The sequence below is a fragment of the Spermophilus citellus genome (genome assembly GCF_964194105.1).
Source record: "Spermophilus citellus genome assembly, chromosome: 2".
Lineage (NCBI taxonomy): Eukaryota > Metazoa > Chordata > Mammalia > Rodentia > Sciuridae > Spermophilus > Spermophilus citellus.
This window is the reverse complement of record NC_138183.1, coordinates 56,684,062-56,697,953: the sequence shown is the minus strand read 5'-3', so window position 1 is coordinate 56,697,953 and position 13,892 is coordinate 56,684,062. Positions and strand designations below refer to the sequence as shown.

The 13,892-nt window shown below is 39.3% G+C and overlaps 1 protein-coding gene across 3 annotated transcripts in view; it reads right to left on the bottom strand.

Annotated features, from left to right (window-relative positions):
* The window catches only part of FREM1 (FRAS1 related extracellular matrix 1), a 181,494-nt gene that overhangs the window by 13,240 nt on the left and 154,362 nt on the right, over positions 1-13,892 (bottom strand). For all 3 annotated transcript variants that reach the window (XM_081278612.1, XM_081278613.1, XM_081278614.1), the window contains 7 exons: positions 12,399-12,528; positions 9,704-9,776; positions 3,613-3,762; positions 1,792-2,030; positions 958-1,005; positions 557-721; positions 229-357 (listed from right to left, as the gene is read on the bottom strand). In XM_081278612.1, the coding sequence (XP_081134738.1) occupies positions 229-357; positions 557-721; positions 958-1,005; positions 1,792-2,030; positions 3,613-3,762; positions 9,704-9,776; positions 12,399-12,528 (934 nt within the window). The remainder of the gene's footprint in view (positions 1-228; positions 358-556; positions 722-957; positions 1,006-1,791; positions 2,031-3,612; positions 3,763-9,703; positions 9,777-12,398; positions 12,529-13,892) is intronic.

Here is a 13,892-nt window from a genome sequence, read left to right as displayed (position 1 = left end):
TAACTAAACAAAATAAGTAAACATCTTTTAAAATCATCTCTGTTTAATAATGTATTTTGTGATAAAAAAAATAAACAAACACTTAGGGGTATTATTCCTCTTGACCCTTTAGGTGTAATAAGGGCAAGCAGGAAAGCATGGTTAGTAGTCACACACCAGACCATTCTACTAGCCCATCACAGGGCACACTGCAGGTAAAGGTGCTTGTCAGTTCAGCCTGTTTCCCACCTTGGTTTGGGGGCTCCAGGATTTCCAGGCAATCCCATTGCATCCATACAGCTTTTGGGTGCTTTCTTCAAAATGGAAGAGTCCCTTTAATTCCATTGTGCAATTCTTTGGAAATAAGGGCAACTGGTCCTAAGGGAAGAAAAGGCAATTTGGAATTGTCTTCATGTAAGTTGATAACACACTTACCTCCTTTGGATCTTCATTTGTTGGGTAGCTGTTTGTGTTGAGTATACGATCTCCAAGCTTGGAGGCTATTTTGTGAATTAAGTGTGTTTGTTGCCCAGCAGTTTGTTATAAAGTCAATAGGAAGAAAAAAAGATTTTCCTACCTGTCTGGGGAAGTGAGAGTCAGTTGTGGATTCCACCTTATCTACTGCAGGCAGCTCTGCCACTTTCATTGTCTTTTGTGGCTGACTAATAATGGATACTTTGGCCTTCCTTTGGGGAGGTGGGGCCCTGTCATCTTCCAGTTTCAAGGAAGCTATCCCATGATACTTGAGGAGAGCAAAAAGTAACAATAAAGAAAACGCTAAGATAGTAAATACAAAATTTTGTTATAAAAATGAATAAGCTCAAAAATTGTTTCCAAGTTAAAAAAAAATTTCCTACTATTCAATCTTCTAAAACAAATTTCAAAGTAAAATTTTTTAATAAATACATAAATAAAAGTTTCATAAATATTTTACATCTATAAATATAAGAAATTTAGCAATTCTCTGACTATGCTTACATTATAGATGATGTCTGTTCTGTTTCTATAAACAGAAGATGGATGAACCTGAAATCACAAAGGACAACATGAACAAAATTGGCTTGAATAATGATTAGCAATAGAGTAAAACCCTTCCAGTAAGATATTAATGTTCAAACATTTTAAAAGCCTGATAACTAAGTTTTTTTCATGCCCAATCATTGGAATTTTATTTAAAAATATTTTTAGTTGTAGATGGACACAACACCTTTATTTTATTTATTTATTTTTATGTGGTGCTGAGGATTGAACCCACTGCCTCACATGTGCTAGGCAAGTGCTCTACTAAGCTACAGCCCCAGCCCAATCATTGGAATTTTAAAAGGTATTAGGTCTAAACCACAACTGATAATTGTGTTGATTCATGGATATATGTCTCAGGGAGAAAAGATAACTTTATTTTTTAACACATCTGTAGCACACAAAGAAGACACACATACACACTCTCAAGAGTGTGGCTAGTTAGAATGCTGTGCCGATAAGGTCAAAGTCATGGCTTCCACACTCAAGTGTATCCCTTCATCTCTTTTTGTTCTAGGGTCCCTGGTTATTTTCTGTTTCCATCACAAAAGGAACCAAAGCAGAAATCATGATGAATTAATGTATGGATGAATCAATGGATCTATCACCTCAATTAGAATAATTAACAAAATGAGGTGGTATTGTGACTTTTGCATATAAAAGGCACCACATGACTCTGCAAGAAATCATGGTTCCCACTCACTCCGAGAATCCGTACAGCTTCTTTGGTGTTTCAGAATGCTTATTAGCATGTATCACACACATCCACTCCCACAAGATCCCCATCCTTACTGCTTTGCCGTTCCAGTGGGTCCTAAGCTTCCTCTGAGAAAGAGCTGTGGAGTCAAAGCCCTGTAGGGAGTCTCCCCTGGTGGTCGCCAGCTGCTTGGAAGATGGAGGGGGTCTTCTTTCCAGATGAAGGGAACCAGAAGTGGTGGGCGAGGGAGACCCTGGATGCAACGGGCGCCAAATGCCCTTCTCCCGTGTGTTGGGCTTGCTTTGGTTGGAGGAGTATGAAGGATGGCATTGTCCTGGAGGCATGCAAGATGGCAGGCGGTCAGTACACTTTACACAAACAGATAAGCGATCACATTGACACAGCTCCTGGGGCAGCCTGTCATTAAACTTAGATGGATGGATTTCCCACCAGATGTTGCCTTTTTGCCATTTGCCAGAAACGCCTTTACTCTCCATCAGTTTCCACCCAGGAAAGCAGTGCCCTTCTGCACACCTGTGGGGTGATTATGAAGTCGTGAAATTGATTTCACAAATCAGAAATGAAAATCTTTGTCATGGTTTTATGGTCATTCTGTACACTTGGGAAATAGTCTCATTCTGCTTCCTCCCACAGTTCTTCTCAACATTCCAGGCTTATTCACTGATCAAGTATTTTTCCACAAGCAGAGTTCAGTTTTTCCCTGATCTCCTACAGGTAGAAACTGGAATTGCTCAAAGAGTCCTGTATTCAAGTAATAGTCATAAAAATTTGCATTCAACTATTACAAAACAAAAACTTAGTCAATCTTATCAGAGCTGCTTCTATAAGAAATCTTCCAATTAGTATTCCTGGGAAAATATGAAAAAAAAATCTAAGACCAGAACCCTTACCTGGGTATTTTGCTTGTTTTGTTTATATTATATTTTGAAGTGCTGGGGTCAAACCCAGGCCCTCCCACATGCTGGGCAAGCACTGTACCACTGAGCTACACCCCTAGCCCAAGGTACTTTCTATTTCATATAAAAATGTTTGATTCATATATGTTGTGTAGTTAATGTAACCAGGAAATTCTACTGGAAAATAAATTTGGTGAGGAGATGGGTGGAAGGGAGAGATGCTGAGAAAACATGGCTATTATTAGGAAAGAGGATAGTGCCCATTTTAGTATGAGGAGAAAAGAAAAAGGAGACAGTAGATTCCAAGTTTTAAAAAAAAATACAAACCACAGAGCATGGCAGGTGTGAAAGCGGGGCATGGGATGGTGTCTAGTACTGGACACTTGTCAAATACTAAACAGACAAGACACTAGAAGGGATTTTGTAAGAAAAAAAAAATTTGTTTTATTTGGTTCACAGGTTGTTCTTTAGCGTATACTACCCAGGACCTGCTTGGCTCTGTAACCCAAAGTTATTCATTAATATTCTCCAGCTGCTTCTGAATCCCCGAACCAGCTGCATCTTCGCATCTATTTTGCTCCAATTCCTTCCCTTCTTAGAATTTTCCTGGTCACACTGCAGTGGGAGCTCAGGTTTTGGGCTTTGAGAGCTCTCTTTAACCGAGGAAGATAATTACAGCCCTTCAAACTCTGGGGGAAAATAATTGTCGATAGATTCTCACCAACATTGTTTCCCCCTCGGTGAGAACAACAAACGGTTAGGAAAAAAAACAACCGCGGTGCTGACTTGTTGCTTTTCTCAAGCGATAGTTCTTAGCAGGAGGAAAACCACATGAAGCAGAAACTAGCATAAAAGGCCTGCATCATGATGGAGGCTGCTTTCTTGACAAGAAATTAAGCATTCTGATTTGAAGGTGTTATCAAGCATGTTGGCTGTTGAAAGCAAGCAGCCATGGCGCCAGGACCGCTCCTGATTTCAAGATGAGGATCAAAAGAATACCTCCTTTTGAGTCCAAAATTTTCACTGCAGCTTTTGTCTTCGTGCCAAGAACTGCATTCACAGGGGAGTTCAGAATTACTTCAAAGACCTCATCATCTTCCTCTAATCCGTCATAGGTAATTGCTATATTCCACATCTTAGTTGACATTCCTACAAGAAGTAAACATTTTAATTACTCTTTAATTGCTATTTCAATCACCTAGGTGTCAGAGAAATATATTAATTAACATGTCTACAGCTAGACTGCAGTAGCCTGAGTGAGCTATTGTGTTGCCACCAACTCGCTGAAGCCCTGCTGCTCTCCCCAGTAACTATGAAAAGACCACATTTGTTCCTGGACAATGATGATTCGGTTTCAATGCAAACACTGTAACAAAAAAGTAAGCCGCATTATGCAAGTGATGAAAAAAAAATGGCTAGTAGATGAGATCCAAGATGTAATTTCCCCCCCAACCTGTCCCTTCTCAAGAATAAACAAGTTCTATAATCTTAAACTCTTAATACTTTCAAAAATCTTAAGGTGTCGATGCAGACAGAAGTGATTATTGGATGGTACTTCATGCCATTCATGGAACTCTTGAAATGATGGATTTCTACAGACAGCTGCCAGCATCAGTTGCTCTACTTCCTGTGATCCTTCCAGCCCATAAATGCTTTTTCTGATGATGTAATACCCAGCAGTTTGATATCCTCCTAGAGAGAATTTACAGGCTGGGGATTCCAGAAACAGACTGAGGAGGCCACATATTTCCCTCTTTCTGTCCCTCTGTATTCATGGAGTTATAGCTGAGCTTGTAACTTTGTAAACTTAACGCAGACAGTTTTGATGTTACCAATATATCCCAGCCATCTTCTCACCCTGAGGATAGGAGGTAAAGCAACCCCAGAGACACAAAATATGAAGTTGGAGAAGCTTTAGCGATTGTCTAATCTGGAACAGTTTTCACAATGTGGATTGCAGGACATTTTCCTGAGTTTATTTAGAAGAGAAAGTGGAGGCAGGAAGTAGAGAATGCTGTTTAGTGGAGAAAGTAGGCTCAAGCTTATAGTTTAACCTCATAGGGTTAAATTTGAAAAGCTCTCTCTGCCATGTACTCATGGCCCATTTGAATGCTTTTGCTCCCATAAATCTTTCTGTAAAAGGCAGTTAAACATTTTCCTAGTCTTCTCTTCTAAATGTACGACTCTTTTTTGCTTCAGATTGCCTTCTATGATTTATGCCTCTCAATTGTGTCATCTACATGACAGCCCCTTTCTTGAAAGTATGTTTTATGTAGATCTCATGACCTAATCAAAGTCTAATTAATCCTCAACAGAATCCAATGGACAGATGAAACTGTTCACTTATCCTATTCTTGGCTGCACTTACAGGGGAAAATTAGGTGTATTTGGAATAATTTTATTTTAAAAAATTAGACTTACAGCTAATTTATTAAACTTTCAATTATTGACTATATTCTTACATCAATTATATTTGCAGTCTTTACAAAAACAGAAGTTGATGCACCTAATGTAAAATACTATACAATTCCCATCTTGTGGATGGATGAATCAATCCACCGAAATATACATTTTTATACTTAAGTGCTTACTTTTGCATTAGATGCTATAGAGAATACCAGAAGTATAACATAAGCCAAACTCTAACCTAAAGGAATTTAAAACTTCTCAGAAGACACAAGACAATTATGTCCATGAGCATCCACAAAGGATCAGCTCCAAGATCTTCCTCAGATACCAAAATGTGCAGCAAACACTCTAGTTACTTACATAACCTGGCACAGTACTTAGACATAGCCTGTATATATCCTCTTGTATACTCTAAATCATCTCTAGATTGCTTATAATACCTAACACAACATAAATTCCATGTAAATAGTCATTATACAGTATGGCTTAGGGAATTAAAACATAAAAGTCTGTGTATGTGCAATACAGATGTAATGTTTTTCAATAATTTTTATCTGTGGTTGGTTGAATAGGTGGATGAAGAACCTGTACCTACACAGGACCAATTGTACCAGAAAAGTCAAATAACTAATCAAAGCTATGTATGTTTAGCTGCCAAAAGATGCAGAATAGGTGGCATAAATTTATATATATGCCATCCACAGTTGGAAGGATTTGGAGGGAGGAAACAGGAAAACAACATCAGCAATTGCAGAAAGTTAGTAAAGTTGAAGCCTTGATGAGGGAAGGGTGAGGAGATAAACGTCTGGAAGGCAGAGCTCACATGGGTGAACAAGAGGCCATAAAGCTGCAGAGATAGTCTGTAGCCAGGCTGCAGAGAGCCCTGGACCCCAGGGGGCCAGATGCAAACTTTAAACAACAGGCAACAGACTTGTCTCATGCAGACAGTTGACATTCTGTGAGTGGATGGTTTAACAAAATGAACTTGAAAATGTTACCTGTGAAGGTTTAGGCATCAAAGCAGGTAGACGGAGAGGCTGAAATTTGGGAGACCACCCAAGGCAGCCATTGCAATAAAATGGGCATGAAAAGATCAGAGTTGGACAGTAAAAAAAGCATATGGATACTAAGATCTTTAGTATTCACAGAATTGTTTTGACCCTCAAGCCCCATAAAGTTAAGCATTATTTAAATAAAAATCCGGTAAAAATATTTCCAAGTCTCAATCAATTGTCCTCTTATTTTAAGAATCATTTTGTAAAAATTATAGTATACCCACTCCTAGAAAAGAAACTCAAAAGTTTTTGTTGGGCTTTGTGGAGTAGAACCAGGTGGTTGGAGAAAGTCCATGCTGAGTTTCATTTAAGTGCTTCTGATTTGTTTGTCTGCATTTCAGCTTTGTCTCTGTGCCTACCAGGTGTGTGCATGGGACCTTCTTATTTAGGTTAATGAGACTGGAAGTAAACTTCATTGTTGTTGTTTCCCTTTCCTCTTCCCCTGTCAAGGTGCAAAGTATTTGTTAAGTCTGTGATATACACCTGCATTTTCAGAAGGCTTGACCTGATCTCCTCTCAGTTTCCACAAAACAAAAGGTGCTGAAGAGGAGAGAGAAGGTGTCATTGTATACAGACACATCCCACTTTACTGAGTAGGAACTCCTGGATATTCTCCTCTCTACTGTAAGACATTTTTTCTTTCTCTTTCTTTCTTTCTTCTTCTTTTTTTTTTTCAATAAATGCCACATTATAGATTTGTTCCTTTGGGAAACATTTTGACTCTCAGGAATGATGAAGTTTCAATTAAGAATTTAGCAAACCTTTCAAGAACACACATTTTAAAGGAAAACAATCATTTTCTTAAGAGTATTTACACATCCACTCTAGATTAGTCACAATAGCTGAAATGCAAAGTAGTTAGAATTTTTCAACCTTACACTACCCCGACATTCTTGATTGCATGTGTCCTCTCCCCCTCAGATCAAGGTACCTGTTATTTTTAGAAAAATGAATTGGTTTGCTCTGGAGACAAGGGCTTGAAACACCAGACCCGAAAGAGTCAAGGATTAACAACACAGGAGCACATCACTGGACTGACTGGTGGGCATGGGGAGTTTCATGACTATTTCTGACTTCATAAAATCCCAAACAACAAACAGTCAAGCATGTGGGTTTTTTTTTTTAATTTATAAGATATGTTTATGTTGTTTTAAAATTTTTAAATAATTTCTAAAATCATAAGACTATTCAGAGCCCCCAGAAGTCATTACTGTCTACTCAAAACAGCATGTGAACTCTTCTAGACAAATAGGTATTTATCTTATCCAATGAAATCTCTAAGAGGTAAATTTCAGAGCTGCCCTAGTGTGATAAGTTCTAGTTCCTATCAATCCAAACAGAGCACCTGGTGGGCTGCTCAAAACTAATGGAAGCCAAAATCACTCCTGATCTTGTAACAACCAGACATCAATAATAAACAGGGCATACGGCAAAGACTCTTGACTCTCAAGGCTGAAAGTGCCCTCCTATGAAGGACAAAAGGGAGAATGCGGCTGGGCACAGGGCCCTGTAATCCCAGTGGCTCAGGAGGCTGAGACAGGAGGATCACAAGTTCAAGGCCAGCCTCAGCAATTTAGCAAGGCCCTAAACAACTTAATGAAACTCTGTCTCAAAATAAAAAATTAATAGGGCTGCGGACATACTTCAGTCGATAAGTGCCCCAGGTAAAATCCCTGGTACTACTACTACTAATAATAATAATGTGGGAGATGAGGAGTCACAGAATACAAATGCATCAAACCTTTTCATATTACAGTTGCCTAGGACAGAAGAGCCTACAGAAACCTAGTGGCAAACCCCAAATACATAACAAGAGTAGAGCTTCCTGACCTCCTAGGTCAGAAAGCTAAATATACAGGAAGGAGGAAAATAATAACACTTGGGTTCCTGCCTGTCAACTGAAGGCTCCTGTGTCATGCTGAATTGTGTCCCTCAAAAATTTATATGCCAAAATCCTCACATCCAGCACCTCAGAATGTGACCTCAACAGACAAGTCTGTTGCCTGTTGTTTAAATGGGGTCATGGCAGGTGAAATTAGTTAATATGAGGTCATACTGGCATAGAGTGGGTCCCTAACCCATTATGACTTATGACCTTATAAAAAAAGGGAAATTTTGTCCACAGACATGCACACAGAGAACACCATGTGAAGATGAAGACAGAGACTGAGGGGCTGGGGCTGTGGCTCAGTGGTAGAGCACTCACCTAGCATGCGTGAGGCACTGGGTTCGATCCTCAGCACTACATAAAAATAAAATAAAGGTATTGTGTCCACCTACAACTAAAAATATATTAAAAAAAAAAGAGACTGAGGTGATACAGCAGAAACCGAGGAACACCAAAGACTGTCAGCATGAAAGACAGGCAAAGATATCTTCTCCCTCCCAGCCCTCAGAAGAAATCATCTCTGCCAACATCTTGATCTTGGACTCGTAGTCTCCAGAACTGTAAAACCATAAACATGTATTTTCTCAGCTACCCTGTTTGTGATACTTTGTTACAGGCAGCTCTGGGAAACCAGCACAATTGTCAAATGCCATACTATTTAGGATGACCTGCAGAGTGGTCATCATTGTATAATGATGGTCAGTTTAGGGGGCACCGATGGTATTTAGGCCATTTTCTTTTGCCTTTGCACAAAACTTGATGTGTTAGTGGTGGACAATGTTAGGCGTTTGGATTAGGTCAACTCTTCTCTCAAGAGTGCAGGACAACTCCTCTGTAGAAAAGCACAACGCTTTCCTGAAGCTTTTCCCTTGGAAACTGACCCAGGTCCATTTCCATAAGGGAAGAGAAAAGCATGCAGAGCAGTGAGGTGACCTCCTAGCCCCGTCCACAGAAGCCAGGGGGAAAGGATGCTGCCCAACCTTGGTGTGTGGGTGCCCAAACGTGTGTGGGTACTTTTGTGGTCGTTCTTCAACCTGGCATTTCCCCATCTACCTGCTAGAATGCTGCCTCCCCTGAGAAGTCTCCCAGGATTTTCTTTAGTCAGAACAATGGTTTGCCCTTTGAATCTCAATGAACTATTACTGTTTTCAAGTTTATGTGTCATACAATATAACATTCTTGAGACCTGAGATAGGCTTTTTTCCAACACTGGAAATGGAACTCAGGCCCTTGAACATGCCAGGCAAGCACTCTACCACTGAGCTATATCACCAGCCCCACACCACACAAAAACAAAGCCACTTCTATTTAACTAAATAATAATTTCCCCTGGAATCATCTCAGATCAAACTATTTCTAAAGGGATGATTTAGGAATCCATGCAAATACAACATTCTAAAAATTTTCATCACATTATGAGCCAGTTAGATTATTATAGCTTTGTCCCAGGATTTTAAATCATTTTTAAATGATTTTTTTTCTGGATGGCTTTGGATGTTTGCTTTGATATTTGATATTTGTTATGCTCTTTCTTCTCATTTTAAATACATATTAACTTGCAATAAAAAAAAATAGGAGGGTAGAATATCAGGCCCAAGCTCCTCTTGTCTGGAGTGGGGTGATCTGGCTCCCTGAGGGGCTTCTGGTTGGTTGAGGTTGATGATAGCCTGTCATCTGCAAATGACATCTGCAGACTTGCTCACCAAAACATGAAACAAGCTGTAGATACAAAACCTACCTGGGTCAAACTGAATCAGTTTGGATGGAGTCACGGTGAAATCTTTTCCAGCTGCAGCTGACACTTGATTGACCTTAAGAGAAAAAAAATGTCTTTTTAAAATAAAAATAAATATGCTGTAATAGAGAAACATTTATTCTTCTCCATACTAAACGAAACTCCTGCTCCTAAATCTGCTTTTAATAATAAGTAGTGTTTTTTTTAATTCTAATAAACCATTTTAGAGGCTATAAGGATCTTTCTTAGAGTTAACTTTTTGTTTTTCCAATGATTCAATCATTGGGAAAGCAGAATAGATTTTAAAACTTCATTTTTCTCTTTGTTATGAGCACAGTTTTATTTCATGACCTTCCCTCTACCCCAGCTTGGTTTTAAAATAGAACCTCAATGGAGAGGGGGAGAGAGAAGTGAGAAGAGGGTATACACTCCCAACAACCTGTGTGATGGCCTGGCAGTCTCTGTAAAGGATCTGTAGGCTCCAGGGCTCTGAAAACCTTTAGACCAGATTAACTTGAACAAGTCTGCTCCATTTTCCTGTCTGGATGAAGCCACTGCTCTTCACGGACATGAATGAGAGCTTTGTGGGATGGACAGACCTGGCAGAGAGCTGTGTAAAGGCAATCCACACCCAGACCCCATGTCTTTAGAGGACTCCAACCAGTAAGTCATAAAAAAGAAAAACTGCCCTAAACAGACTGTTGACTGCATCCCTGCTTCACCAACTCCAGTATGAGAAACCAAGCAGTTGATTTTAGGGCTCTGAAGTCTTGGGCTTAAATTCCCCCCAGAGGGTGCCTAAATATGTGTTAAGAGGTGTCATCAGCTGATTTGAAAAAGAACTCCTTGAACAAGATCCTGTGTAAGCATAGGAGGTGTTTGTTATTTCTGTGGATTTTTGAGATGTTGAAGATGGTTAAGAAAGTGAATTAATATATTTTCATGTCTTTTTTACAAAGGAATGAAGTGAGTGCATAATTTAAAACTTTAAAATTCCTATCTGTATGACCTCAGACAATGTCTCTATTTCAAATCAAAGGCCCCAACACATATTAATGGGTCTGCAGTAGAAATATTTTGCTGAAGAAGAGTAGCACCTCCTAGACTTCCATGCTCTTTGTCCACAATGCCAAGGCTCCCCCTGAACCTCCTTTCATTAGGAAAAGGCAGCCCATTGTACACCTGTATCCGCCATATGCTGGAAGTGATATTTCCCTGCATGGTTCTTGCACGTGCAATTACCTAGTATTTACCACCACTGAGTTTACAGAATCCTGAGAGAAGCAGTGGTCTGAGGCAAGGTGTTTAGAGAAATGAGCCAGGTGATTCAAATGAGGGAAAACAGCATGGGGTAAAAGTACCTCCTCTTTCTCTGTTCCTGGTCATGTGACCAACAAGCTTTTGTGTAAGGTGGCAGGTCGCTCTCTGAATGAAATAGTCCCTGAAGACTCAAGGACCGTGTTTGATGGATGCCTGCACACTCAGCTGGCAGGATCCTGGTGCTCCTTCACTTAAGTATACATAAGGGCCTATGTAGGTTCTTTCTACCTGGCAAGGTAAGTGGCAGTGTGGCCCAAAACTCCAGACTAGAGAATATGGTATTTTCTATGGAGGAGCAGGGGATTATTAGAAAGCCACCCAGGTACATTCTTTCCTTTGCCTTAAGTCATCTCCTGGAAAATTATAGGGCACACCAAGTGTTCCACTGGTTTAATAGCAATAAGCTACCAACATGCCTCTAAAAGAAAGCACCTGTGTTCACTGGAAAGAGAACACTGAGTCTGGACCTAGGCAGATTGAGGTGCACCCTGTCCTAAGGTTATCTGCCTTTGCTATTATAATTGAGATTCAACTGATGCCCTTTTCCCCCCAGGGGATGGTATCAGTGCTTTTTCCATCAGACTGAGGAGTCTTCCCATCAACGCTGTGTACTTTCTTTTCCTGCTCACCTTGTCTTGATGGGCTATTGCTATGATGACTCCTAAAAACCTTTCAGTTCTAGAAACCAGAGACTATGCTCTATGTTGATGTCAATGGAAAGAAATAGCAGGTTGATGAATCCAAAAGCTATTACCTGAAAATTCTTCATATTTGGGGGCACCCATATTAATATATGCTCTCCTAATTTTTCATGATTGGATGGCCCTTAAGATGGGCTTAAGTTTCCTGTTTGACTCACCCACTGTGACCATGGAAAGCAATCCTGTCGCATCCTGGGAGATGGCCATTAGGGGACTGAACTTTGCTCTGGGCATACCACAGAATGCATTCTCTATGACTTTTCTTTTCAAAGCAGAATTGAGCCTAGTTTCACTAAGTTCAATACAACCCACTGTGAAATCAAACTTTAAAACTTGAAGAGTATATAGAAAATAATGATCAGATTTCAGAAGTAAACATGTGTTTTGAAAAACTCTATCCAGTAGTTGAAATGTAGCTCAGTGGTACAGTGCTTGCCCAGTATGTGTGTAGTCCCAGTTTCAAACCCTTGCATCATAAAATGAACACCTCTATCTAGGAGCTGGTGAACCTAGATGAAGGTGGGGAGACAAGGAAAATTTGCACTTAGAATATATAGAATAGTGTCGTACCCTGCAGTTTGAAATTTTCTCGGGAACTCTAAATTTTGCTAAGAAAATCATCAAAGGCACCAACTAATAAGTTTTAATTTTGACAATGTGCATTTCAGTGTTGTTACCTTTACTCCCACAAAGGCTGAGTCCATGGAATATCCCCTTCTGGTAACTTCTAAGGACAACATGCCCACATTCTCACAGACCTCATATTCAGTTTGTGACCATTCAATATGAGACCACTTCAACTCCAAACTGTGCATGAAAGGAAAAAAAAAAAAGGAAAGAGAAAGAGATCATAAGATATATATATATAAAATTAACATCTGTTGAAATTCTCTGCTGGATGAGAGACTGAGCAACTGGTTCCACTTAGAGTGGCAAAAGTGGTTGATCAATCTATGCCAATGACAGAAACTCTTCACACATATTTGGTACATTTTAGTTCACAATGAACTTTTACTAACATTATCTTATTCCATCCTTACAGTGACTTTGTAAGGTAGACAGAGCAAGTTTTATAAATTTGTTTTTGAAATAAAGAAACTAAGGTTAAAATACTGCCACTGTTACTAATGACACAAAAAGGGCCCATCAGTGGTCAAGTTCAAGGAAATACTTATTTTTGGAAAACACACTGATGTGAAATCTCTTATCTTTTTTCCTCATTGGTACAAGATCGGTTTCAGACACAGATCTTTTCTGAACTTGGGTTCAGGTTAATAATGAGTTATCCTTCAGGATATGCCCAGCAATTAAAATGTTCTCGAGTTTTGTTACTATGAAACTATGTAGGGCTGGGAGTTTTGTACATATGAAAGTATGTAGGACTGGGAGGGTAGCTCAGTGGTAGAGCACTTGTTTAGCATGTGCAAAGCCATGGGTTCGCCCTGAGCACTGCAACACACAAACAGACAAACAAAAGATAAAAGAACTGTAATAGAATGTGGCTTGGTGACAACTGTAGTCATCTCTCAATATGGAGTATTGGTTCCAGGACCCTCACCCTCACCCCGCAGACAACAAAATCTGCAAGCACCCAACTCCCTATGTAAATGGTGTAGTATTTGCATATAATTTTGCCCATCCGCCTGTATTCTGTAAATCATCTCTTGATTATTTATAAAACCTAATATCATGTAAACATCATGTAAATAGTTGTTAAGTCTACTGTTTAGGAAATAAAGAAAAAACACTGTTCATGTTCAGTACAGATGCAAATATTTTTTTCTGAATATTTTTGACAAGTGGTTGGTTTAACCCATGAAACTGGTGGGATATGAAGGATCTACTGCAGGCAATTGAATAAATCTGATAAATAGAAGGTGGTCTTTTTTTTCCTACAATGTATTTAATGAATCTAACATTTGATGGTTATTATCTTCACTGATCCTTATCAGGCTAGAGAGGAAACTTCCTCCCCCACCCCACCCCCCAAAAAAACCCACAAAAAAAACCAAACCTCAGAGAAGATTAGATAACTAGCTCAAAGACCAAAAGCTATGACAAAGCAAGGTAGCAGAATAATATTCAAGCATAATTTTTTTTTAATATTAATTTTTTTATTGATTGTTCAAAACATTACAGAGCTCATGATATATCATCTTTCATACATTATA